This window comes from Aspergillus ibericus, assembly GCF_003184845.1.
Source record: "Aspergillus ibericus CBS 121593 unplaced genomic scaffold BO80scaffold_9, whole genome shotgun sequence".
In the NCBI taxonomy this organism is placed as follows: domain Eukaryota; kingdom Fungi; phylum Ascomycota; class Eurotiomycetes; order Eurotiales; family Aspergillaceae; genus Aspergillus; species Aspergillus ibericus.
Genome location: NW_020292107.1, coordinates 648,216 through 671,250, shown reverse-complemented (window position 1 = coordinate 671,250; position 23,035 = coordinate 648,216). Strand labels below are relative to the sequence as shown.

General features: G+C 52.6%; 9 protein-coding genes across 9 annotated transcripts; 5 read left to right on the top strand and 4 right to left on the bottom strand.

The window, feature by feature from the left end:
- Positions 1-13: 13 nt before the first annotated feature.
- Positions 14-1,724, top strand: BO80DRAFT_500391 (Zn(II)2Cys6 transcription factor; the record flags this gene model as incomplete). The annotated part of the gene is made up of 1 exon (XM_025724233.1): positions 14-1,724. Exon 1 carries the CDS (start codon positions 159-161, stop codon positions 1,722-1,724), a length of 1,566 nt encoding a protein of 521 aa, XP_025577943.1. The 5' UTR covers positions 14-158.
- A 362-nt stretch (positions 1,725-2,086) lies between these two features.
- On the bottom strand, positions 2,087-4,347 carry BO80DRAFT_423051 (sn-1,2-diacylglycerol cholinephosphotransferase). Its single transcript, XM_025718954.1, has 6 exons — positions 4,029-4,347; positions 3,860-3,963; positions 3,679-3,804; positions 3,577-3,620; positions 3,450-3,527; positions 2,087-3,401 (listed from the first exon to the last, which is right to left on the bottom strand). The coding sequence occupies exons 1-6, from the start codon at positions 4,054-4,056 to the stop codon at positions 2,489-2,491; spliced, it is 1,293 nt and encodes a 430-aa protein (XP_025577942.1). The 5' UTR covers positions 4,057-4,347; the 3' UTR covers positions 2,087-2,488.
- A 123-nt stretch (positions 4,348-4,470) lies between these two features.
- BO80DRAFT_376780 (transcription initiation factor TFIID subunit TAF2) lies at positions 4,471-9,165 on the top strand. The gene is made up of 4 exons (XM_025716671.1): positions 4,471-7,170; positions 7,219-7,587; positions 7,638-8,435; positions 8,486-9,165. The coding sequence occupies exons 1-4, from the start codon at positions 4,849-4,851 to the stop codon at positions 8,810-8,812; spliced, it is 3,816 nt and encodes a 1,271-aa protein (XP_025577941.1). The 5' UTR covers positions 4,471-4,848; the 3' UTR covers positions 8,813-9,165.
- Positions 8,956-9,966, bottom strand: BO80DRAFT_423049 (putative small nuclear ribonucleoprotein SmG). Its single transcript, XM_025718953.1, has 5 exons — positions 9,835-9,966; positions 9,694-9,765; positions 9,495-9,569; positions 9,402-9,434; positions 8,956-9,341 (listed from the first exon to the last, which is right to left on the bottom strand). The coding sequence occupies exons 1-5, from the start codon at positions 9,862-9,864 to the stop codon at positions 9,315-9,317; spliced, it is 237 nt and encodes a 78-aa protein (XP_025577940.1). The 5' UTR covers positions 9,865-9,966; the 3' UTR covers positions 8,956-9,314.
- Positions 9,967-10,113: 147 nt separating this feature from the next.
- BO80DRAFT_453263 (uncharacterized protein) lies at positions 10,114-13,622 on the top strand (the record flags this gene model as incomplete). The annotated part of the gene is made up of 8 exons (XM_025721993.1): positions 10,114-10,192; positions 10,253-11,338; position 11,595; positions 11,755-11,924; positions 11,976-12,328; positions 12,382-12,663; positions 12,739-13,492; positions 13,549-13,622. 8 exons carry the CDS (start codon positions 10,114-10,116, stop codon positions 13,620-13,622), a joined length of 2,799 nt encoding a protein of 932 aa, XP_025577939.1.
- Positions 13,623-14,299: 677 nt separating this feature from the next.
- Positions 14,300-14,877, top strand: BO80DRAFT_288382 (uncharacterized protein). The gene has a single exon (XM_025714976.1). The coding sequence runs from the start codon at positions 14,456-14,458 to the stop codon at positions 14,765-14,767; it is 312 nt and encodes a 103-aa protein (XP_025577938.1). The 5' UTR covers positions 14,300-14,455; the 3' UTR covers positions 14,768-14,877.
- Positions 14,878-16,839: 1,962 nt separating this feature from the next.
- On the top strand, positions 16,840-18,527 carry BO80DRAFT_349832 (uncharacterized protein; the record flags this gene model as incomplete). Its single annotated transcript, XM_025715519.1, has 2 exons — positions 16,840-18,234; positions 18,312-18,527. The coding sequence occupies 2 exons, from the start codon at positions 16,840-16,842 to the stop codon at positions 18,525-18,527; spliced, it is 1,611 nt and encodes a 536-aa protein (XP_025577937.1).
- A 471-nt stretch (positions 18,528-18,998) lies between these two features.
- Positions 18,999-20,377, bottom strand: BO80DRAFT_288378 (putative bis(5'-nucleosyl)-tetraphosphatase). Its single transcript, XM_025714975.1, has 2 exons — positions 20,092-20,377; positions 18,999-20,018 (listed from the first exon to the last, which is right to left on the bottom strand). The coding sequence occupies exons 1-2, from the start codon at positions 20,215-20,217 to the stop codon at positions 19,104-19,106; spliced, it is 1,041 nt and encodes a 346-aa protein (XP_025577936.1). The 5' UTR covers positions 20,218-20,377; the 3' UTR covers positions 18,999-19,103.
- A 379-nt stretch (positions 20,378-20,756) lies between these two features.
- On the bottom strand, positions 20,757-22,867 carry zfpA (putative C2H2 finger domain protein; the record flags this gene model as incomplete). Its single annotated transcript, XM_025715518.1, has 2 exons — positions 20,757-22,240; positions 22,306-22,867. 2 exons carry the CDS (start codon positions 22,865-22,867, stop codon positions 20,757-20,759), a joined length of 2,046 nt encoding a protein of 681 aa, XP_025577935.1.
- Positions 22,868-23,035: the final 168 nt, after the last annotated feature.

Here is a 23,035-nt window from a genome sequence, read left to right as displayed (position 1 = left end):
TCGGTCGACCAACAAAGCTTCACTATTCCATTACTAAGGCAGATAACTAACCAACTACCTCTGACTTAGTGACTTAGTGAGCTGGCATGATCTGACTCATCCCTAACTCAGGGTCCTGATCCTTGTTCCTGCAGGGTACGCTTTAGTGACCGTCCGGGATGGAACGCAAGAAACGAAGATTATATTCTCCGAGATCCAGAACGGGATGTCGAACCTGCCGGACGAGACGAATCAAATGTGACGAGAGTCCAGGATTGTGCAACAACTGCACCTCCACCGGGCGAAAGTGCGATGGCTACGACTTCACCCGACTCCCAAGAGTCGGGCGTCTGCCCAATTCCCCAGAGTTTCAGCTCCGGATCAACCTCCCCGGGATGAGCTCAGACGAGCGGCGGTGCTTTACATACTTCCAGACCCACACCGTACCGAGGATGGTGGGATTCTTCGACTCAGAGCTTTGGCAGCGACTGGTCCTCCAGATGAGCCAAGCTGAGACCGCAGTGTGTCATGCCGTCGTTGCTCTCGGTGCCTTGCACGAAGACTCGGAAGCGAAGGGAATGCCGCTGCAGAAGGTCGACCTAGACCATAACGATCACCATCGCTTCGCCCTCGAGCAGTACAGCAAAGCCATTGCTGCCCTACAGAGGCGTCTGCAGTCGAACGATCCCCAGGCGCGCTTAGCCGTGCTGATGTGCTGTGTGACCTTCATCTTCTTCGAGTATCTCCAAGGCAATCGCGGAAAGGCATTCGCTCATCTCCAGAACGGACTCCATGTTCTGGCGAACCACAAGGGCGAAGAAGCACGCGCTCTTGTCATGTCCAAGGTCCTCCACCAGCCAGCCAATGGCCCCGCGACGGAAAAAGCCCTACTACGAACATTCGCCCAGCTCGACGCCCAGTCAGTACACTTCAGAGTCTCCGGATCCGTCACCACGTTGGGCGCACAGAACGGATACCTCGCCGCTGACCTTCTCGACCAGGACTACTCATTCAACAGTCTAGAGGAAGTAAAAGACAAACTCGATCCATTCGCCAGCATCGTCTTCCGCTTCCGAACCACCTGCCGACCACTACTCAGGAACCCACAAACCGACATCTTCCAACTCTCCATCCAACACCAAAAGATCCGAACCCAACTAATGAACCACATCTCCGCCTTCGAATCCTTCATCTCCCACTCCCCACCCCAAACCACCCCAAAGCAAACCCGTAGCATCAACATGATCCGCCTCCACCACCTCGTCCTAATGGTCGACCTACAAACCATGCTCAGCCTCTCCGAGCTCATCTACGACACCTACCTCCCCCAATTTCAAACCTTCGTGGACCTCTGCGACCGCATCATCACCAGCATGCGCGCCGAATACGGCAGAGACCTCTCCAAAATCGTCACCGACATGGGCGTCATCGCCCCCCTGGGCTGGACAAGTCTCCGCTGTCGACATCTCCCCACTCGCCAACGAGCATTAAGTCTCCTGGACTCGTGGCCGCATTGCGAAGGTCCCTATGATTCGAGGTTCTTTGCCAGTTTAGCGCGCCAGGTCGTCGCGATCGAGACGGAAGGTGAAGTTGCGGGGTTTGTGCCGGAGTATGCGCGTGTCAGAAATATTTCGTTGGAGATGCTTGGGGATGGGCGTCATGCGGTGTTGTGCTATACGTTGTCGGATCCGGAGAGGGGGGAGGGGGAGGGGGAGGTTTTGAGACGGCCATTCCTGTTTCAGTGATGATATATAGAGTCACACTACTAGTATTACACATATTTGGGGACTGCAGTTCAGGACTGGGAAGAAGTTAAGGATGTGGCGGGTTGAGACCCAAGGAATATATATACCAATGAACAAATAGAACGGCTAGGGTCCGATCAGAGAAATAGACTATCAAGCCTAGAATGCTCCACTTCGCGCAGATGGATAAGGAGTTTGATTCACATCGAGTGGGGACGATGGTCTGCAAGTACTGGTGCCATGTCAAGATCCTTCACGCTGGGTCCCCGCTGTAGGTAGGTAGTAGTAGTCTGCACATTCCAACGAGATTCTACATCTGGTCTAGAAGGTCTTAGCGGCATGCCTTGCAGGAAGACATTGTACAGGAACTCTATCATGCATTAAGTACTAGTACACTGTCTATCGTCGAACTATATATACCGAAAAAGCTTGATCATGGACGGCGATCATTCGTCCGCGTCATCCATCCACGCGAGTCGTAAGTTCATCAGCTTGTGTGCGGGTGGCGTAATCCAAGGGAGACATTAAAATCGTAGATATAGGAAGACATATACGTCGCCAAGAAAACCGGCAAGGGGGAAAACAACGTCACAGCTCGGGTCTTGACATCATCAGGTAGTCCTCAAGTCCAGTCGCGCAGAGTGGGCTCCGCAGCGGATGCCGGGAGAGGTTGATTGGACAACAGATTGGAAAATCACAAGCAGTGTGTAAGGTGGTTCTGTTCAGCTCCGATGAGCACCACGTATTATACTGGGGCATCGAGCTTAATGGGCCTTGATGCCCCCTTTGCTGGGGTCCGCGAGAGGGCTGAGGACATTCGGCTGGACCTCACCAAACTCACGATAGGCGCGGTCTCTTGCTGTCGACTTATCACGACGGATGGTCAAGCAGTTGATCCCCAAGAAAGTGGTGATTCTGTTGATCACGAGGAATGCCCAGTGCATGTATGCAACAAAGGCAAGGAAGAGGTAGACACGCAGGTAGAGAAGCTCGAGCCCGGAGCTGACCATGGGGAATCCCAGGCGGGGAAGGTTGGCTAGGATAGCACCGCCAACGAGCGGCGCCTGCAACACCGTCCAATAGGGGAATGGCTGTTTCAGCAAATGGGCGAGAATGATCTTGGTGGTCATGCGCCCAAAGACAAACGACATAGTCCAGCAGTATAGAACCAGTCGGTTCTGGGACAAAAGCGTCGAATAGGGAGAGAAAAGCCAAGCAATATTGCAACCAGTGAAGACAACCATCGGGATCCATTCCTTGAAGATGGGCGCGATCGGCAGATTCTGCTTTTTGCGAGCAGCAACCACATTCAGGACACAACCCGGCAGGTGCCCAAGGAAGAAAGACAAGAGGAGGATGGGAATCCAGAGGTCCTTGACAGAGTTGTTTCCGAAGATCTGCGGGTAGTTCAAGAACTCCACGATCGGTCGGGACCAGATCTGAGGGCCATAGACGCCAGAGGCAATCATGATTGCGATCGCGATCAGAAGTCCTTCAGTAGGACCATTGAAGTAGCCCAGATAGAGCGTGTGGGTATGGTAGGTTTCCCAGGTCGAAAAGTACATTGCGAGGCACGGGACAAGAGCAGTATAGGCTCCCAGTTGGGAGGAACCGAAACCCATGGCGGCGGTCTCGAGAAGACTAGCCAGAGTGCAGTTCAAAGAATCGATTCCATGGCTATGGAACGTTAGCGCCCCTTCTCACTCTCGTACCATGGTCACTTACTCGAAAAGCTCTCCCAGCCCGCTGGAGGTACCTGTTCTGCGCGCTTGTTTTCCATCGACATTGTCCAGCGTGGAATACCTGAAACGTCATTAGCGGTGGTCACTCCACCGGCTGGCTATGCACTTACATCCACATGCCAAACGCAAAACTATAGTATAGCCAGGAGGGAGCCTACGACGTTCGATTAGCCTCGATGGAACGTACGGGGGCTTTCGCGGGGTGGTCGTACCGGTCCGACCAGATCGGGCATGTATACTTCGATGAGCATCACATTGCCGACAATGAACAGAAACCCCAACAGAGTCACCATGTTGGGGGCCAGCCAAAGCGGCAGTACTTCGACGAAGGCATTCCACTAACCCGTCCATGTCAGCACCGCAGGTTTAAGGACCGGATCAGGGCGGCAGTACGTAGTGTCTTAGAATATAGTTCGAGATGTAGGATTTGTCGACACTCGAGTATTTGTAGCTCTTGAGGGGCAACAGGATGTCGTCGGAAAGCGAGTCTTGGATCGCTATGCAACGCGCGACGCCGATTAGCTCTACGGTTACGGTCTTGTTGCAGCAGAGCGTTACGAACCTTGGATCCTCCTGAATATTATACTCATGTTGGATTCGAAGGACCCCCGGAATGTTCCACAGAATGATTCTTAGAAATGGGAGTCAAACGTGGCTCATCGCGCGGTATGCAGCTAGTAGAGGGACAAGACGAGGGGTGGAAAGAACCAACGGGCCGGTCAATAGATGACGTGAACAGTCTATTGCGGAAGAAAGACGGGCAAATACAGAAGGGGAATGCGACAAGGCTGGGGGGGGAAAAGTTGATGCCAGGGGAAGGGGAATGAATCCACGACTAAAAAAAGTAAAAAAAGGGTCGAACCATCGAACGGGTTGGCGATGCGGCGGACACGGAACGGAGCACGGGAGAGAGCAAGCCAGAGCCAGAGAGGAACGGGCAGATCGGAATCACGTGGCGCTGCGAGCTCCGCAGCAAGCTTCCGACCGCAACAGACGCGACATGGAAGAAAAGTGCTGCGTGCTGTTTGATGGTCGTTGGAGGGACGATCCGAGGTCGTCTATCTCCCCCAGTGTTACTTCTCAATCCATCTCTCTGTCCTATTCATACCACCTTCCTATTCAATAGCCTCCGTGTCCGCCCTCTCCCAGCCTTACGATTCCCTCGATCGCTTTCCTGGGTGTTGTTCCCCGCCGTAGAAGCTCCAGTTGTTCGATCAATATTCTCTTCGCCCATACCCACTGATATCGAATCCAATCACTTTGAGCGCCAACTAGGAGAAACACAGCTGGGTGGGGAACGTTGTCGCTCCTGGAGCCTGGACATGACGGTAGATGGTCAGCGTGGCGCACGCGGCGCAGTGCACGACTGAGTATCTTGCGCCATGCCAGGCGTCGTCGAAACCCCAGCTGGGCCGGTCAGGCCAGAGCTGGGATTTACCGTCGCGCATCAGAAGGTCGAGCTAGAGATTGATTTTGCGACCAAAAGCCTCAAGGGCAAGACTGAGATCACGATCCATCCTCACTTCAAAGATCTCCGCGTTATCCGATTGAACTTCCGACAAGGCGAGCTGAGGCGTTTGAATGTCAGTGGGAAGGTACCGACAGTCAAATATGCCGACCCATACGAGTCTCTTCAAATGTACGGCCCTCATTATCACCAGCGCCTTTCGACCAAGATAGAGGGACTGCTCAAAACTCCTCCGGAGCCTGATCTACTGGTGACGATACCCAAGAGCGTTCGGATTGACGAACTGGATCCCTCCTCGATCGAAGCCCAGGATCAAATGACACTACGCGCTACGGGCTCTGCAGATGATGCAGAAGGGCCTCTAAGCTCCAAAGCAGCCGAGTCGTCGCTTCCACGATTCACAGCACTGACGATGTATATCGAATTCGTCATTGATAATATACGGGATGGGCTGCAGTTTGTCGGGTTAGAAACTGGCGACAGACGCTACCCCCACGCCTACACAACAAACTCTCTGGGATACGGTGCCGGGTGCCCTCTTTTCCCGTGTGTTGACGATCCCTCGTCGCGATGCACCTGGGAAATCTCAATCAAGTGCCCTTGTTCCTTAGGCGATATGTTTGATCGCAAGCCCCGAGACCACTCCGGCATATCCGGCTCCAGTCGCTCGAGACCAGCGGGGCATGAACGATATATCGCCCCGGATGATGAGACACTGGATTTGTCTGTGGTCTGTTCCGGGGACCTGACGGATGAGATCATCGACCCAAGAGACTCCACCAAGAAAACAGTCTCGTTCGCGTGCTACTCACCCCTCTCTGCTCAGCAGATTGGGTTTGCCGTTGGCCCTTTCGAATACGTGAACCTTTCTGATTTCCGCGAAAGCGACCAAGATGAACAGCTCGGTCTTAATGCTATCCCACTGCATGCGTTCTGTCTCCCAGGGAGAGGGGACGAAGTCAGAAATACCTGCTTTCCTATGGCGAAAGCGATTGACTTTTTCTCCTTGTCTTACGGTTCCTACCCTTTCGCTAGCTACAAGATATGCTTTGTGGACGACTCGCCCGAAGCCACGTTACCAACGGCTTGCTTGTCGATCTGCAGCAGCCACCTCTTGTTCCCCGAAGATATCATCGACCCAATGTATGACTCCACCCGCAGTCTAGTTTATGCCTTGTCGTGTCAGTGGATTGGCGTAAATATCGTCCCGAAGGAGCCGACCGACACCTGGGTAACCGTCGGCGTTTCTTGGTATATTACGGACACGTTCATGAGGAAGCTTTGCGGCAATAATGAATATCGCTTTCGATTGAAACAGATGTCTGATAGAGTATGTGAACTGGACTACGAACGTCCGTCGCTCTACGACATGGGAACCATTCTCCAAATAGACTCGTCTGAAATCGACTTTATTGCACTCAAGGCTCCGCTCGTGCTCTTCATTTTGGACCGCAGACTGACCAAGGCGAGCGGCAAGGCAACCATGTCTCGCATCATATCTCGCCTTTTCCTGAATTCCCGGATGGGCGATATACCCAATGGCGCGGTCACCACCTCGCTCTTCCAAAGAACATGTGAGCGGCTTGGTCACGCCAAGCTGGATTCCTTCTTCCAACAGTGGGTGTACGGTGCTGGATGTCCACGGTTCCAAGCAACACAGCGATTCAACAAGAAAAAGCTTGTCGTGGAGATGATGATTCGGCAAGTACAGGCCGACGTCTCAAGTACGCGCGATTTGGATAAGAATGCTTTCATGCGGGATGTCAAAGAAGAAATTCGAGGCGTGTATGCTGGAATTGTCCAGCCGGTTTTTACGGGTTCCATGACCATAAGAATCCACGAAGCCGACGGTACGCCTTATGAGCATATCGTCGAAATTAAGGAGGGTGTTACCAAGTTCGACATCCCCTATAATACCAAATATAAGCGCCTGAAGAGGAACAAGCGGCAAAAGGAGCGTGCGGCGGCCGTAACAGGTAGTGACCCTAATGCTGAAGTGCAGGAAGACGTTCTGCTTTATTGTCTTGGCGATGTTCTGCAGAGCGAAGAGGAGATGAGTGAATGGAGACTCACGGAATGGAGCAAGGAGGATGAAGACAAAATGGGACAGGAGTCTTATGAGTGGATTCGCATGGACGCAGATTTTGAATGGATATGCAAGCTTTCGTTGGCGATGCCGGGGTACATGTACCTTTCCCAGCTCCAACAGGATCGTGATGTCGTAGCCCAGCTGGAGGTCAGTCGCGCCCTTTGTCCCTTTTGTGCTCATCACTGACATCACCAGTCTTTGCAATATATGGCAATTCAGCGATCACACTCGCTCATTTCCACCATCTTTGTCAGAACGCTGATGGATCGGAGATACTTCTACGGCATACGGGTCGCTGCCGCCCGGGCCTTGGTGAAGCACGCAACGGAAGAGACCAAGTGGGTGGGATTGTTCCATCTTGAGAGAGCCTTTCAAGAACTGTTCTGTCTTCCAGGGTCCCCAATGACTCGCTCGAACGACTTCTCCGACAGGGCAGCGTATGTTCTCCAGCTAGTCATTCCAGAGGCCATCTCAAAGATACGCGACGCCAGCGGCAAAACGCCGATGCGGGTCAAGCGTTTTCTGTTTGACAAGTTAAAGTTCAATGATAACTCCAACAACGAGGTGAGTCATTGTCGCACTGCCTTTATGGCTTGATGCTTATGCTGTGACAGTACTCAGATAACTTCTATGTCGCGACCTTGATGGAATCGCTATGCCATGCCATGCTGGGCAAAATCGAGGAATCCACAGATGTCATGGACGATTTTGATATGGAGCGTGTGTTGGAGGCTCAGGCAGAGGAACAGTTGGAGAAGGATGCCATAGCCGAGCTCGATAGGTATCGTAGGATGGACGAATGGTCGAGCTCTTTCCAGAATGTCTACTCACGGGCGGCTTTACGCTGCCAAATGCGCCTCATGGAGGCCAAGATCTTGGAGCTTGACATCATGCAATTCCTACCGTACACTCGCGCTGGAACGTATGACCTGCTTCGTTTGGATGCATTTGAATGCTTGGTCGAGCTGGACATCTTCCGGAACCCGGAACTACTCCGATGGTTCATTTTCACGATGTCGAGCGACTCTTCTGCTTGCATCAGGCGCCGGCTTCACAGCCTCTTTGGAAAAGCCCTTGCTCCAGTTGCCTTCGGTCGCGAAGCGAATACAGAAGCCCCCGCTACGGACACCGCCGATAACCTGATTATCGAGCAAGAGTCCTCGACTGAGGTCCGTCAGGCCGACCTTGCCCGGAGACAAACAGTTACCGGAGCCTTGAGTGCCCTGAAGAAGGAGATTTCCGGCGATCAAGTGCTGAAGGAGTCTCTGTGGGCAGCGTGCAATTCCCCTTGCATTGGAGTACTCGAGCTCTCCGAATTCACCGATCTCTGTCGGGTTCTGTATGACGCAATCACATCTCGGATGGTCTCCTTGAAGTACCCACGCTATTGGAGCGTGAAGCATCTCGGAAGAGTAAGTACCATGATACCAACTTCTGCTGGGCCGTTGCTGACATCACCCAGGGACGAATGCATTTCTTCCGGTCGAACAAGGTTCGCACGACGCTTACACCAACCAAAGATCCTACCGCTGCGAAACGCAAGCGAGAGGAGCAGGGGATGCCACCTCCTGGCCCCCGTATCACGTTCAAGCAATCCAAGTTTACCTCCAGTGCTCCAGCACCCAGCCCGAAACCGACCTCGCAACAGATTCCAAGACTTCATCTTCCCAGTTTATCATCACCTGCTCCCCCGGCGCAGCCGAAGACGACGACTGCGCCATCTACACCCTCCACGCCCAGTGGCGGTGGGTTCAAGTTGAAATTGAAGTTCGGCCAGAAGCCGAAGTGATCGATCGCCTTTATAAAATTCTAGATACCAATTTCACTCGTGTAACTCGTTCTTCATTGTTTGGACTAGGGCAGGGGGGGTTAGGTCAAGGAGATGCATGGCGCGGGGTTTGCATTGAGATTCTTGTTCTTCTTAATGTCTCTCGGACGATTTCTTTTATTCTTTTATTCTGGGTTATCTCCACAGGGTATCTGGTTCCGTGGGCTATGCGATTGCTGGTGGGATTTGGGCATTGGTTTGTTGCCGAGAGATGATAGATGATAATAGCGGTCATGGATCATTTCTGCGGGTCAATATACCCCCCCCTCCCCTGAAAGTGTCATATCTGGTCTTCCAGAATGGCGCACGTAGGCTTTACTTGTGAATTGAAGAAGATTTTTTGGAAAGCGAGATGTCATCGATCATTCCGTGCGAGCAACCGACCCGTGAACTCCTTATTGCATTAAATCAATCCCACAGAGAAGGTATAAAAAGACATTGAGTTTCCGTCCAGTGCAGCTGTTTATTTGTCGCTGATACGTTCCAAAGCCTATAGCGTAGTAAAGATTAGTATCTCCATAAATACCATAGTGAATGGCAGTGTACTGACCTCGAGCATAACAACCGAGTTACCACGAATGACCTGCATAGCCGTTAGCTCCTCGTTCCCATATTCAGGAAACTGGGCAAGATATCCACATACAACCATGCCGATAGCAGCCTTCTCACCACCCGGCTTCTCCTCGAAAGCTTCGTCAAGGACAATGTTCATGAACACCTAGCAGCGCATACGTCAGTACTCTGCAGCCCGTATTCGCCCAAGATAACTCCATATCGACCCATCCCAGCGCATGCCCCTAGCCACCGTGACATTATATAAGAAAGAGCGGCGTTCGACGTACATCATAGCCTCGCAGGATACCAATGACTTTGCGGTTGCCGTTCAGTTGGCAGAATACCCGCTTTTCCATGTACTGTTACAACGCAACATCAGCTTATGTTCTGAGTTGGGAAGCGGCAGGGTGCCAATCGCAAGGACATACCTTCTTCAACTCGGGCTGGGCTTGAGGCATTTTGTCGGATGTGTTCTGTGTTGGACGGTTCCTATCGTACGGTCGAGTCGGTCGCGTTGCGGGAACTTTGAACATACAGCAGTGGGATCAGCTGGGTCGGAAGAATGATGTTCCCGCAAGCTTCCCAAGAATCGCGGAGCTGTCGGTGACGCCAGCGGGGTTTCTTTGCTCGGTCTTTTTAAACTACTTTTACGGCTGGAGAGTGGTTTTGATCAGGGAAACTCGAGGCGCTTACACTGCATTTGGAAAATGAGTGCCCAGTTTGCAAATCGCAGGAAGCCCCGCAAGATTGGTGGCGATGATGAGGAAAATGACGCCGATGAACAAGGTTGGTATTCGTGATCAGGCTCAACTATAGAGGGCTTGGATACTGATGGACAGCTTCTAGATTCGGGGCCTGTCGTTAAGCGCCCCCAAGCCATCAAAACGAAACAGAAGTCGAAAATGCGTCTCTCGTTCGGCCCCGGTGGAACTTCAATGACGGACGAGGGCGACCAGGAAAGCGAAGTGGTGATTCCCAAGCGAACCGGCCTTGCGAAACGAGCTCTGGAGAAAAGTGCGCTTCAGCGTTCCTTGACGCCGTCCGGTGTGGGTGGTCAGATTCCTCTCAGGGTAGGGCCGGAGCAGGATAGGCCGAGTTATAGCAGCGATTATTTGAAGGAGCTCCGCGATTCGACCCCGTCTACACCTAAACCTGCGGCCGAAGATGAGTCCGAAAAGGCAGTTGATGTGGCTGCGAAGTTTGGTGAGGTCATGAAGGTTTCAACGCCTGCTGCTATTCCTAGTGAAGCAGAGATCCGCGAGAAGAAGGCCCGGAGAGCTCGGTTGGCGAAGGAACAAGGCGCTCTGTCTACGGAGAAAGATTTCATATCTCTCGAAGATGATATGGAAGACGATGACTGGGATCTGCAAGGGCGGCGAGAGGATATTAGGGATACCAGGCTTATTCGAGACGATGAAGATTTCGCCGAAGGGTTTGACGAATTCGTGGAAGATGGGCGCATATCCCTCGGGAGAAAAGCAGAGAAGGAGCAGAAAAGAAAACAACGGGAAGAGATGCGGGAACTCATCGATGATGCCGAAGGTCTGTCAGACGACGAGGATTCGGACTTGGAGGAGAAAGCGGCCTACGAAGCCAGCCAGACCAGAGCTGCTATGGGTGGCGGCAAAGATCACATCGATCGTCCACGGACACCACCCAAGATGACCTCGCTTCCTCGTCTGTCGAACAGTCTTGATCGTCTGCGTATAAACCTGGCTGTCCTAGAAAAATCCAAGGCACAGATGATCGACCGTATGGAAGAGTTGAGGAAGGAGAAGGCGGATATCGCTGTCCGGGAGGTGGAGATCCAGGCTTTGATAAAAGAAGCTGGGGATAACTACGAGAAGCTTAAACTAGATGCTGGGATCACTCCTGGTACTGAAGAGAACCCATCTGCAGCTGACGAGATTGCAAACTCGCGAGGCCTGGAGGGTCTCGGGACCTCGGGGGCAGCATCTGCAAACACTTCCGACCCTGATGAGCCTTGATTCCCCCTGAACGCCTTCCCCGCAGTCTATGGCAGCTGCCTTTTCCGGAGCCCAATTCCAGGAGCATCACCATCGCTCTTTCCGAGAGAAGCGCCGGAATTCCATCGGCTCCCCTGAAGCCGGTCAACTGCACCGACGTCTCTCGTCGACCATCAATCCGGCGTGGTTTTCCTTTATCTTTCATGATACCCATCGTTTAGTGTCTAGTCATCCTAAGGTCCATCACTATGATTCCAGTCCCCTTTATGTCCTGGTTCGACCACCCATCGAGTAGAGCTGCGCGTGCCCGAGCAGCCACGCAGTGAGTTGAACCACCTAGGAGATGTTTTTGTGTATGAATGATGTCTGAAACTCAAACAGCCAACGTAGCGTCATCGCGTTTATCGAATCGCCCATCGATGAGAAGGATGGAGACCGCCCGCACCTTCGCCGTCAATCCGAGGCAACCCCAATCGAGCTGTTTTTTGACCTGTTCTTCGTTGCGAACCTTTCAAGCTTCACAGCTACCCATGAGATCAACAATATAGAAGGTATGCTGGCTGTCAAGTACGATCGGAGCGCGACCTAACTCTGCACGTCAGCACTATGGGCCTACATCGGCTTCCTTGGAGTCATCTGGTTTACCTGGCTCCAGGTTACGTTGTTTGACATTCGCTTTGCCCGAGATTCCATCTTTGAGCGGATTTGCAAGGCCGTTCAGTTGGCTGCCATGGTCGGGTTTGCGTCAGCAGGCACACGATTTACCACGCGGGTTCGGGCAGAGAATGTCTGGGCTTTCCAGTCCTTGAGCCTTATCCTTGGCGGAAGTCGACTCTTACTCGCTCTCCAATACACCGTCAATACCATATTCCTCCGAAGACGGATGATGCCCGCAGCCAGAGGTGTATCCCTTATCGCTGGAACCCAGTTTATCTCGAGTTTGACGTACCTATTGGTAAGCTACCTGGGGCGGCCTAGACAGGGATCTGGTCAAATAACTTCCTATAGATGTACTATGCCTTCCAGCAACAGCGCGGACTCAGTCCCTATATATGGACCGTATGGTTTGCCTTATTCGGGGTGGAGATGTGGGTGGTAATGGGAACTTCATCTGCTACCCCCGGGATTGGACTCCAAGATACCCATCTCAATACAAGAATGGGCCTCCTGACACTCATAATCATTGGCGAAGGCGTCATTGCTGTCACGAGGATTGTCAACAAGACAGTCGGCCCGGGCGGCTGGACGAAGTGGTCGTTTGTTCATATCCTGGGCGTCACGACCAATGTGGTATGGCCCTGGTGATGATTGAGGGACCCCCGGTTGCACCCAGTTCCAATCGGAAGGCTAACCTCCTGGTCCTAGTACTTTTTGTGGCAAGCATACTTCGACCTTTCCCCGAGACGGATCCTGGGAAAGTACTCGCAGCAAATTTGGGCTCAGCTACACTTTCCGTTCCACGTGGCCCTCATTCTCCTCCTTGAAGGGTCTCAGATCCTTGCTCTAAGCCTAGACATCACGCTAAAACTCCTGTACCTGGCGGAAACGATCTTGTGGGCGTGTGAAGAGCCACGGCCTAGACCGGACCATGCGATTCGGATCCTTCGAACCACCATTGCCGACATGGAGATCGACTATAGCCGAGGGGCCATAAACGAACAGATTGCAATCACCCGGATCTTGGATGATCTTCCGAACCATCCGTTATGTCCGTCCTATCGAACGGGTCAAATCCCCATCATCCGAGACATGCTCAGTGACCTGGTAGGGAATGTGACTGCGGCGTTGTTTTCCACCATGAGGATCATGCCCTCCAACCAAACTCATCCCGGAAACCTAAGCAGTGATCAGCTTCTGCAGAGGTATATGGCACTTCTACAATTCGTCTATGTGTATTATTTTGCCGTTGCCTCCCTCACGATGTTCTTCTTTGGTGGGTTTGTACTATTAGCGCGGCGCCACACCCTCCGCCGATGTACGAGCATCAGCGCGACAACCCGCCTTACCCTGGGTATAGTCCTTGCAAGCATCGTGAGCTTCTCGCGGTACTTCCCACTTGTCTATTCGTTTATGACGTCCCCGGCTATACTATACGCCTTTACTCTCACATTACTCATGGGTAAGTTGTGGCCATGCATCGGGATAGACGGGATTCATTCGCTGACGCGATTATAGTACTTTTAGTCGATCGGTCTTTAGACTGGTACCAGAGCTACAGCGGGCGGGTGCAGGACAGCGACGTACCCTAAATCCCTTCCGGCCGCCCATTCTTTGCATATCATTCCTCACGAACGGCCTCCCCCTGCACCGTCATATCATTATAGCTAGGGCCCAGAGGGGAACCACCCGCGGAGCTTTGCGGCAATCTAACCACCCGTCCGGTTCGCATAGGGCAGTGGAGTGTGTGGCTGTTGAAGGGCGGAACTGTCATCTACCGACGCCCGCGCAGGGTTCTAGCATACAAACATGTGGAAAAATCGGATCAGCTGTGAGCTCCCAGTAGGAAGGCATTCCTCTCCATCCACGGCCGAGGCCAAGGTGGGAAAGGCCCTCATCGTTTCCTCACGCGGCCATGTACAGTAAGCCTGCGTTTCGCAAAGGAAACGAACTGCAAGCCGATCCCAATCCACGCACCGATGGAGAAACGATTGCAAATAGCCAGCGGACACGCGCCACTGCCGCAAGGCCGGACCAGCCAGCAGGCCCTGTTGGCAAACCGGGAAGGCAGGGCGGGAACAGACATGAAGAGAGGCGGCTTCCGCGTAGGACATGACCGAGCGCTCCCTGCCTGATTTCTCCGACTGTCTTCATCGTAGAATTGATTAATTCTCCTAGCTACCCGCAGAGCTCAGATGTACCCCATGGCATCCCGTTCCCTTTTTTTTCCTTTTTCTTTTTTTACTTTGTTGTCTGTGGTTTCTCAGTTTGTCCCTTCACTCGGAATGAGATGGTCAGGGCCGGCCTGAGGGAAGGTTTGACCACACCCTTCGCTGAGACCACCTTGGTGTCACCGTTAGTACCCAACATCCGGGTTCCCTGCAGCTCAAAGGTGCAACTTGACTGAAATCCCTCCCCCTCCCCGATGAATAGGAGAAGGAGCATCTGTGCGAGGGGTGAAAAGTACCTACCTACCTACCTACCTACCTACCTACCCAGTTATCTTTACTCATCTATTCTAGTATCTTTGGTCGTTGCACATGGGTTTGGGGATGGAGTGGGGGTGACGTTACCCACAACTACTCATGTACTAGTATCAGTAGTAGTAGCACGGAGTACTACAAAGGTATTCGACATGGAGTACAGATGGTTGATGGATCTGCCAAAGCCACGCAAAGGGAGGGAAGATTGGTCGTGCGTGCGTGCGTGTGTGCGGGGAAAGGAAAGGAAGAATTGAGTTGGGATCAGGGGTCTTCTTTCTTTGCTTGAGGTCTTTGCTTTTTCTTATTGTGGAGGTTAGAGTACTCCGTAGGCCAGGACACTGTATGTATGTATGCATGCAGCATACATGTATGTAAGTATGGGGTGATGTACTCACCGTATAATGTTCAAAAGTACCTATCTCACCTACCCGTCCATCCTGTGATTCACCGGGATGAAGGTGAAGGCTAGAATGGCGAACCAATCTCGACGTGCCTAGTGTCTGCCCACGGTCTAGGGAGCAGTCAGCAAGGCCGACATCTGGTGTTTGGGGGGAAAGGGTTGGTTAAGCTTAATCTCTAACCCACAGGTGCGTCTGCTGCTGCTGGTTTGCTTTGAACGGGAGGGGAGGGTCTGATTGGGGCGATTGCGGATGCAGAGACGTTTGGGGCTTGCGGAGCCTGGGGGATGCTGGAGTGCAGTGGGTGGATAGAATCAAGCGGTGAAGTAAAGTGAAATGGATGGGTGAAGTCAATTGTGCAGGACTAGGGCCATGACAAATTCAGCCGGTGCTTTTTGGACTTTGGTTTCTGTTTTTGACTTTGTGCGGTAATCGGAAGCGTTGTGGGTTTGTTTCTTAGATGGATATGCTTTCCGTACGCACTGGTTGTCTGAGCTTTGTGGGTACGTGAATGTCAGAGATGATCTGCATATGCAGATTGATTCCGGCTTGTGCGGGAGGAAAAGTGGGTTTCAATCCCCGAAATTTAGGGGACAGAAATGTAGATAAAGCATATCAGTCGAGCCAATGGCGGAGAAAACAACGCACCCGCAGATCCGACGGGAGGCTTCCGAATTGTCTGATCAAATGTCCCATTTTCCTGGGCCCATGGGATGTTCTGGATTCTTGAGGTCACTGCGTCGTCTGAGAATGTAGGAGGGAAAAAAGCGGATATGCGAACAAAGCCCTATGTCGCTACCCGATCGGCGTTCACTGCTGCAAAACAACCACGCCCACCGGTTAACTTCGTCAAAATGCCAGCACCGGGGAGAAAAAGTCCCCTTTTCCCTGATTCCACCTGCGGCGCCACAAAGGAGGATTCCCTCCGGGAGTCTTCATTTGGACCACAGGTGGCCCACTGTAAGAGATGGGGTTGGCTGATCCTTGCGGGGAATCTAGGAATGCATGGTAAACTGGACCACTTGTCGTGATTGATCTCGTCCGGCAACATCCATGCCTGTTAATCAGAGCATAAAGGGGTATAGTGCTTCAACCAACATTGTCTAGTCCGGAGAAACAATATCGTTCTGTGAAGAACAAGGAGTTAGCTCCCGGCGATGCGAACAGCCCAAGCCATATCGGAACATGGTGGTTATTCCAGGGGCCCGGGATTGAGGGCGTTAAGGGGATGATGGCACCATTGCTTTATAATGATGGGGAGGAACTCCAGGATCCCTTGAATCAGATCTGCTTGGCCCTGTGCTTGAGTCCTAGTCGACCCGTTCCCTTGAGGATTGAGACATTTCCTTACGTTCTATGTTGGATGGGATATAGCCTTTGGCAAAGCGAACCGTGTGCCCCGAGAACCCTGTCGAACTACTTCTCGAACGGCGATTATTGCCTTAGAGGGTAGGCCACCGAGACATCATCGCCATTTTATCGGTGGCGGAAGAGAAGAAATACCTCTCATTCGGCCTTCGAGCAGTCGTGGAGAGGACAGCAACGGCACCGCTAGAGGCGCATTGTGTTCAATATTCTCCATACCGCTCCTTCGTGTTGCCTTCGGTCAGGGAAGAGTCTGGCTGGTCTGAAGGCCATCGGCTATTGGTGCCTTTCAACCCAACTTGGAAAATCAAATAATCGCAGAGCCATTGATATTCGAGCTTTCTGGGTGAGTCAGCCAAACCGGTGAACAAAGTGAAACCTCTCCCTATAGATCCTGATGTGCTGAGCAGCCACAACAGTCCCTGCAGGTGCCCTGGAAGCCCGACGACGCGCATAGCCTGGCACCCAAGTCCAATGCATAGTATTTACCCAACGTCTATACAGAGCATAGGAGACAGTAGCGGTGAAGATAGCAAGAAGCATTCGTTCCTCGATTTAAAGCCATGCTGCGCGTCCTTGTTGATCCAGACGACCCAAGACCAATTACCGTCGAGAAGAATCCCATCTCGTCGGACTTTCATTCCCACCTGTTTTTCCTTGGTCACCGCGGTGCATGCTTCCAAGTACAATCCTCTGGTCCACAAGGGAGTATAGCAGAGCATCCAGTCACTCACTGTGGGGGCGGAGAGATGCTGCATCATATAGAAACAGACGAGCGACTTTCGAGGGACCTCATCGGAATGACGAGCCAATACGCGACGATGCAAGAGCTGTCTCGAGAAGAAAACCTTTGTCGTCGGCCCAGCTATTACTCAACGTTTGAGTTGGGGAATGAGACTGCACCATCATACGAGTTCCAAGGCCAACAAGCAACGCTGGCTCATGATACCAACACGTCGCCTGAGATGCAAACCATCAAAATCGAAGATTGTAGCCAATACGATGCCAACGCTATACATCCTGAGCCACCACGAACATCATTCATAAATGATGGAGTCAGTGCTGGCGATCCCACCTCTCAAATTGTACATCCAGCTGTCAACATCAGTACGTTCATGGCTACCAGTGCGTCAACCTTGGCTTCACTAGCAGAGAGTACATCAGCAGCGATGTTATCGTGCAGTGCGCCCATCACCACATCCGAGGAATGCATGTCTGAGTCTAGTATGTCTTCTCTTCAAACAGAGTGGACAAGCATGACGGGAAATGTGTTATCAGAGTCACCAAGACCGCCCAACGAAAGGTCTGCGTTGATTGCCGATAACGACTTCACTTCAGCTACCACCTCATTTCCGTGGTTAGGTTTTCAGCTCCAGCAAGCAGCCGATGCGCCAAGTCAGGAGACAAACCACGATCACTTCACATGGGACACACCGCGTCTATCGAACGAGACACAACTATACGAGGACATCAGTGGCGCATTGAGACAGCTGGCTGCTGTGAGCAATAGTCCGGTCGATCTTTCACAGTTCGGCAATGATAACCTAGACATTCCCCAGCCGTTGTTATTCTCATCGTCCACGAGGTTCAATCCCCCGTCCGTGCTGTCGAGCAGCGATGGCTGTGCAGCCAATCCAGGATACGACGAGCTTTTCCCTGTTGCCAATTACCACCAATGCTACAGGGGTCCCTGTAGACTTGATGACCCTTGGGAGCTACAGAGTCCCAATGGTATAAGCACCCTATTCCAGGGACAGCTGTCGGAAAGACCCGTTGCTTACCCCCGTGAGACCAAAAACGCATTCCTGATCGACTGTAAGCTCCGCGGTCTGTCATATAAGGACATCAAAAGGATAGGTGGATTCAAGGAGGCCGAGTCAACCCTCCGTGGCAGATTCCGCACGTTGACCAAGTCCAAGGACCAACGTGTGAGGAAACCCCAGTGGCAAGAGAAAGATGTAAGTCTCCCGGCCAGTAGCTATTCAGTCATCGGACCTTTTTCACATTTGATGGCATTGGTGCTAACACCGGGTAGATTCGCCTTCTCTGTGAAGCGGTAGCTGTATGCGCGGAGCCCAGAAGGCAGGCAAACGGCCATTACACCTTCTGCCGTCCTCGAAGCACCAACCGGTTACCAAAGATCTCGTGGAAAAAAGTTGCTCAGTACATCTGGGCTCATGGAGGGTCTTACCACTTTGGAAATGCAACTTGTAAAAAGAAATGGTGTGAAGTTACTGGCATGAACATCTGATGTTGCAAGCAGAAGAGACAACGGTGTCTGGAGGTTATCCATATACACCCTTCCGTTAACACCTTTCAACCTTGGGTCGCCTTCTGATCCCTTTCTGACAAGCGCTGGCTTTTGACAAGTGAGATTCATGGGGGGAGATGGTGGCTGGGCATGCGAGATGGGCAGGGGCATGAACAGGAAATGACCAGATGTACGGAGTACCGTACTGGATTGTAGAAACAAGCATAAATATACTAATAGAAATTCCGTGTGTGATGCAGACGAGTGAGGGTGAACGATGAAGCGATGAAGCGATGAAGCGATGAAGCGATAAGTTGCGAGTAGTTGGCAGAAGATGGAGAGAAGCTGCCAGTGCGAATTCCCCATGCTGTCCGGCCACGTGATCCCCAGCGTCGTCAGCTCTCCTTTGCAACGTCTTATGCTATCTAATGCTTTCAGGCCTCAATGACAAGGGGTCAGAGGGCTATAATTCTCTCCACTCCAAACCCCGTCAAGCAGTCCCGCTTCACAGACACCCCGGACATGCTCTTGCTAACTATTGAATATCTAAAGCGAACCGCGATGCACCCATACCAGCTATAAAAGAGAAATTTCCCGCACGTCCGGTTGAGGATATCCGATCGCTGCAAGAACATTACCTAGTGATGCCGGGTTGCGGCGCAACTCATCCCATTCGGCTTCAGCCTTGACCATCAGGGTACCAGCCAGGACGGTACCGTTAAGTGCGACAATGCCAGCCTCGGCAACATCTGATGTTGCTCCTGAGTCAACAGGAATCCGAGCGCTTTCACTTCGTCTGGGGCAGATCATCATCGTTGAATTCGTCATGGCAAGATTGTAACTGATAGCGGCAGGCCCAGTGACCTCATGGGCACCATCACGCAGACCCCCCTTTGCCGTTGCTACTGCCACTCTATACAAAGACAAGTAGATTCTATGGAGGGTCTCACCCGATGGGTTCGGGGGCAAAGGAAGAGCAAAATGCGCGAAAGGCACCTGAGCCAGGTGCTGGAATTCCGACCCGCTGGATGCCGGCTGCGAGGAGACGGCATCAATCAAGGGCTGCCAGTTCCCCGAGTCACCCTGTGACATGGCCTCGACAGGAAGAAACTGCAAGTGCCGGTGAGGTTGGCTGGCACCACTCTCCTCTCCAGAATTAAAGAACGCAAAGAGCTTCTTGCTCCCGGTGCCATCTGGCTGGCCTCCCTCTTCCCATGCCTTGATACAGGAATATGCGGCCGCTAGATCTTCCTTGTCGAGAAGGTCTGTCTGCGACGCCCACGCCTTTGTTGCAAGGATGAAATGGTCCGGAATTACGGGGAACTTGTTCAAGACCAGAATGTGCGACGGGCTCTCACGGGGAATCTGGGCGATTAACAGATCGGGAGACGGGTCTTGGAAGGGATCGGGTTTCGGTCCACTGGGACCTTTATCTGCCTTGGGCGCGCCTGAGGGTTTCTTCGCAAGTGCTGGGCAGTAGCGAAGTTGATACTGGGGTCGGGAAACAAGGCGTTAGCACGCTGAAGCCGGAAGAAGGGGAAGCGGAGAAGGGGAGCTTAATTACCGGGAGGCCTGAAGCGTAAATAGTCGCACGATGCGTCGAGGAGAAGATCAGGTGGCCAGCATCTTTGGCAGCGACGAACCGTCTCGCCACGAGAGAGGACAGGCCCTCCGAGAGACCCAACTGCATTTTGCGGGATGTGATATCGGAATGATAGCTTTGATTATTCGGATTCACCTTTGAAGGCTGTCGCCAGAATGCGGGAGAGGGGATGTGGGGCAGCCGACGGGCAAAAGACTCCGATCGCCGCCCGCCACACTTTTAAGGGTGGATGTACTTGAGTCTGAGTGTACGGAGTAGAAACAGGGTTCAGGATGTCAATATTCTGTCAACTTGCTCTTATATTCAACGGGTCGTGTGCCCACATTTCAAAGTAAAGGATGACCGGCATATCAAACGAAGCTCCCTTTTCGTTGTCCAAACGCCCAAGGCACAGCCAGAAAAGAAAAAGAAAAAAGACATAGTGGAGGATATTATTACAGGGCCACGGGCACAGCCTCCATGAGTCCCTATCAATGAAAAACACTCGCACGGTAGTGGTATCAAGATAAGCTGGTCAAACACAATATAAGAAATCGCTCTCCTCATGCCACATATGCAAAGCCCACAATATGCAAGTATGATAGGCAGAAAAGAAAGAAAAATTGGAATCCCGAGGAATTCGGGATCTACAGCATCATCTCCATCTCGGCATCATGCGGTTGAGGGCAAAGATCAGGCAGCAGATCTGCCGGGGGTCCGATGAGCTGGGTGGCATGGGTGTCGATCCAAGGGCCGCGTTCTTCTTCACTGGCGCTCAAAACGCCCTCGGCACGCTTCAGCGTCTCGACGTCCAAGTCGGTCACGTACGCTTCCCGGGTCGTGCCATCTCCTGCACCACTAGGAAGCTTGACACGGACTTCGAACTCGTTATCGAGCATCATCTCATCCTTCCACAAGCGACGTTGGCCATCAAAGACACAGAGGACCCGCTTCTTCATTTTAATGCTGCTGCTGGGGCAACCCCAGGACTGGGGATACCGATCACGGTTGTTTCGTCGCTTGGATGTAGTTGCGCGCATCTTAGCGGCACCATTGGATGAATGCTTGGAGACCGCATTGTTGACGCCCAAGATAGGACGGGTGGCCGCGCCGGAGTTCCCTTTGGTGGTCTTCAACGAGCCTTTGCCCGAGCGCAGGTTCGAAAATTCATAAGCGTCATCATCGTCATCGTCAAGTTCATCGTAGTATAAATCGACAGTGCCAGCCGTGTCGTATAGGTTATGTTTCTCCATCGTCTTCTGCACCTCTTCATCCGACTCGACTTCCGCAAGTAATTTCTGGTTAATGGCTTCGCTCGGCTCCTCCTGTTGCACAACCCGAAGCACGCAGTCATCCAGATGCTCGTAGAAATCCTGAGCATTGCTGAAAGTCATGGAGCAAGTCGAGCACTTGCCGGTCGCGTCGGGGCTGTACCCTGTGGCTCCCTTGCTTGCCGAGGCACCGGGGCTTCTCTTCCGGCAGTTGGGTGGCGTTTGCTCGACGCCGTGCACGGATGTCAAGTGGCGCTTGAAGACATCTGCCCTGTTGAAGCTCTTTTCGGCAGGTGACCCAGAGCCTGGACAGAAGCCACAGACCATGGTTCCTTTGTAATGTGTGAGGGTATGCCGGTTCTTGTCGTACTTGCGGGCAAAGCCCTTGACATGGTATTCGCAAGTGACGATGGGGCATTTCTCGGGTCTTTCCGACTGGTGCGTGAGCATGTGAGCCTTGAGATCCTTGAAGACCCGTCTGCATTCTGGAAATGGGCATCGGCCCTTCTCTTTGGTGTCATCGTCGGACTCTGCGTTACTGGCAGCCGGGCTTGGGTTGGACCGCTGGGACTGGACCGACGAGACAGACGACCTCCGGTCGAAGACCGAAGCTGCACGTGGCTGGGGGATAGCAGGCATCATGGGAGGGGATGGTGTCGGTACAACACCGACGTGCTGTGCGAACGATTGGTTTCCAGCGTAGCTTTCTGCAGGGTGGAGGTGGGAAGGGTCAGGGGATTGAGGCATAAATCCGCCTTGCGCGAGAATAAAGTCCGACTGATCCGGGAATGCGATGTCAGGCGGAGAAAGGTGAGGCAGTTGTAGCATCGGCTGGATCACAGAAGGGTCTGTAAGATGAGCTAGTGGTCAGCAAAGCGTCGAGCGCATCCTGGCAAAACCAGGATGTTTGAGAGTCGTGACCCACCAACAAAGCTTTCAGAACATTTCTGCTGGTAGAGGTTGTCCGATTCCAGCGCGTTCCCAAAGCACTCATTGGAGTAATAGTCACTCATGGCTGCAGTATGTCTCAGACCGTTGGGTGTCTGGATCCAGTCTTCCAGAAGGACATGCGCAGACCCGGCGTTAGGTGATCCTATGGCCGAGGACGAGGCGCTTGCAATTGAGGGACCCGATGCAGTAGAGAGGCCTGGGATGAAATGATCGGAAGAATAAGGAAGAGACGGGGGTGTGGCGGGCATGGGAGGGAAACCGCCAGCTTTATTGGCGTCCAAGTAGGAATCGGAATAGATTGGCGTCGTACCATAGTTTGAGGGCTGAGGTGCACTGGTTGGATCGTGGGTCTGCGCGAACCCACTCAGATCATCCACATGGAACGCGCGAGGATCAATAAAGGTAGGATCCATTGGGAAGGGCTGGAAGTATGTGGTCTGCTGCTGTCTGGACGAATCCAGGGCCAGCATCTTGTTGTCACCGGTGAAATGGGTAGGGAACAGCACAAAGTCGGGATTATCACCGTGGGATTGCATGCCCACGCTTCGGTAAATGGTTGGTTGGTTGTTGGTTCTGCAGGAGGGAGGATGCGAGGGTTAATGTACAGGAGGGAAGATGAGTACAATAGATCTGCGGCAGGACGAGCGTTAGCGATTTGATGTCTCAAGCCGTGGCATAAAATAATATCCGGCAGGTTTTCCTTG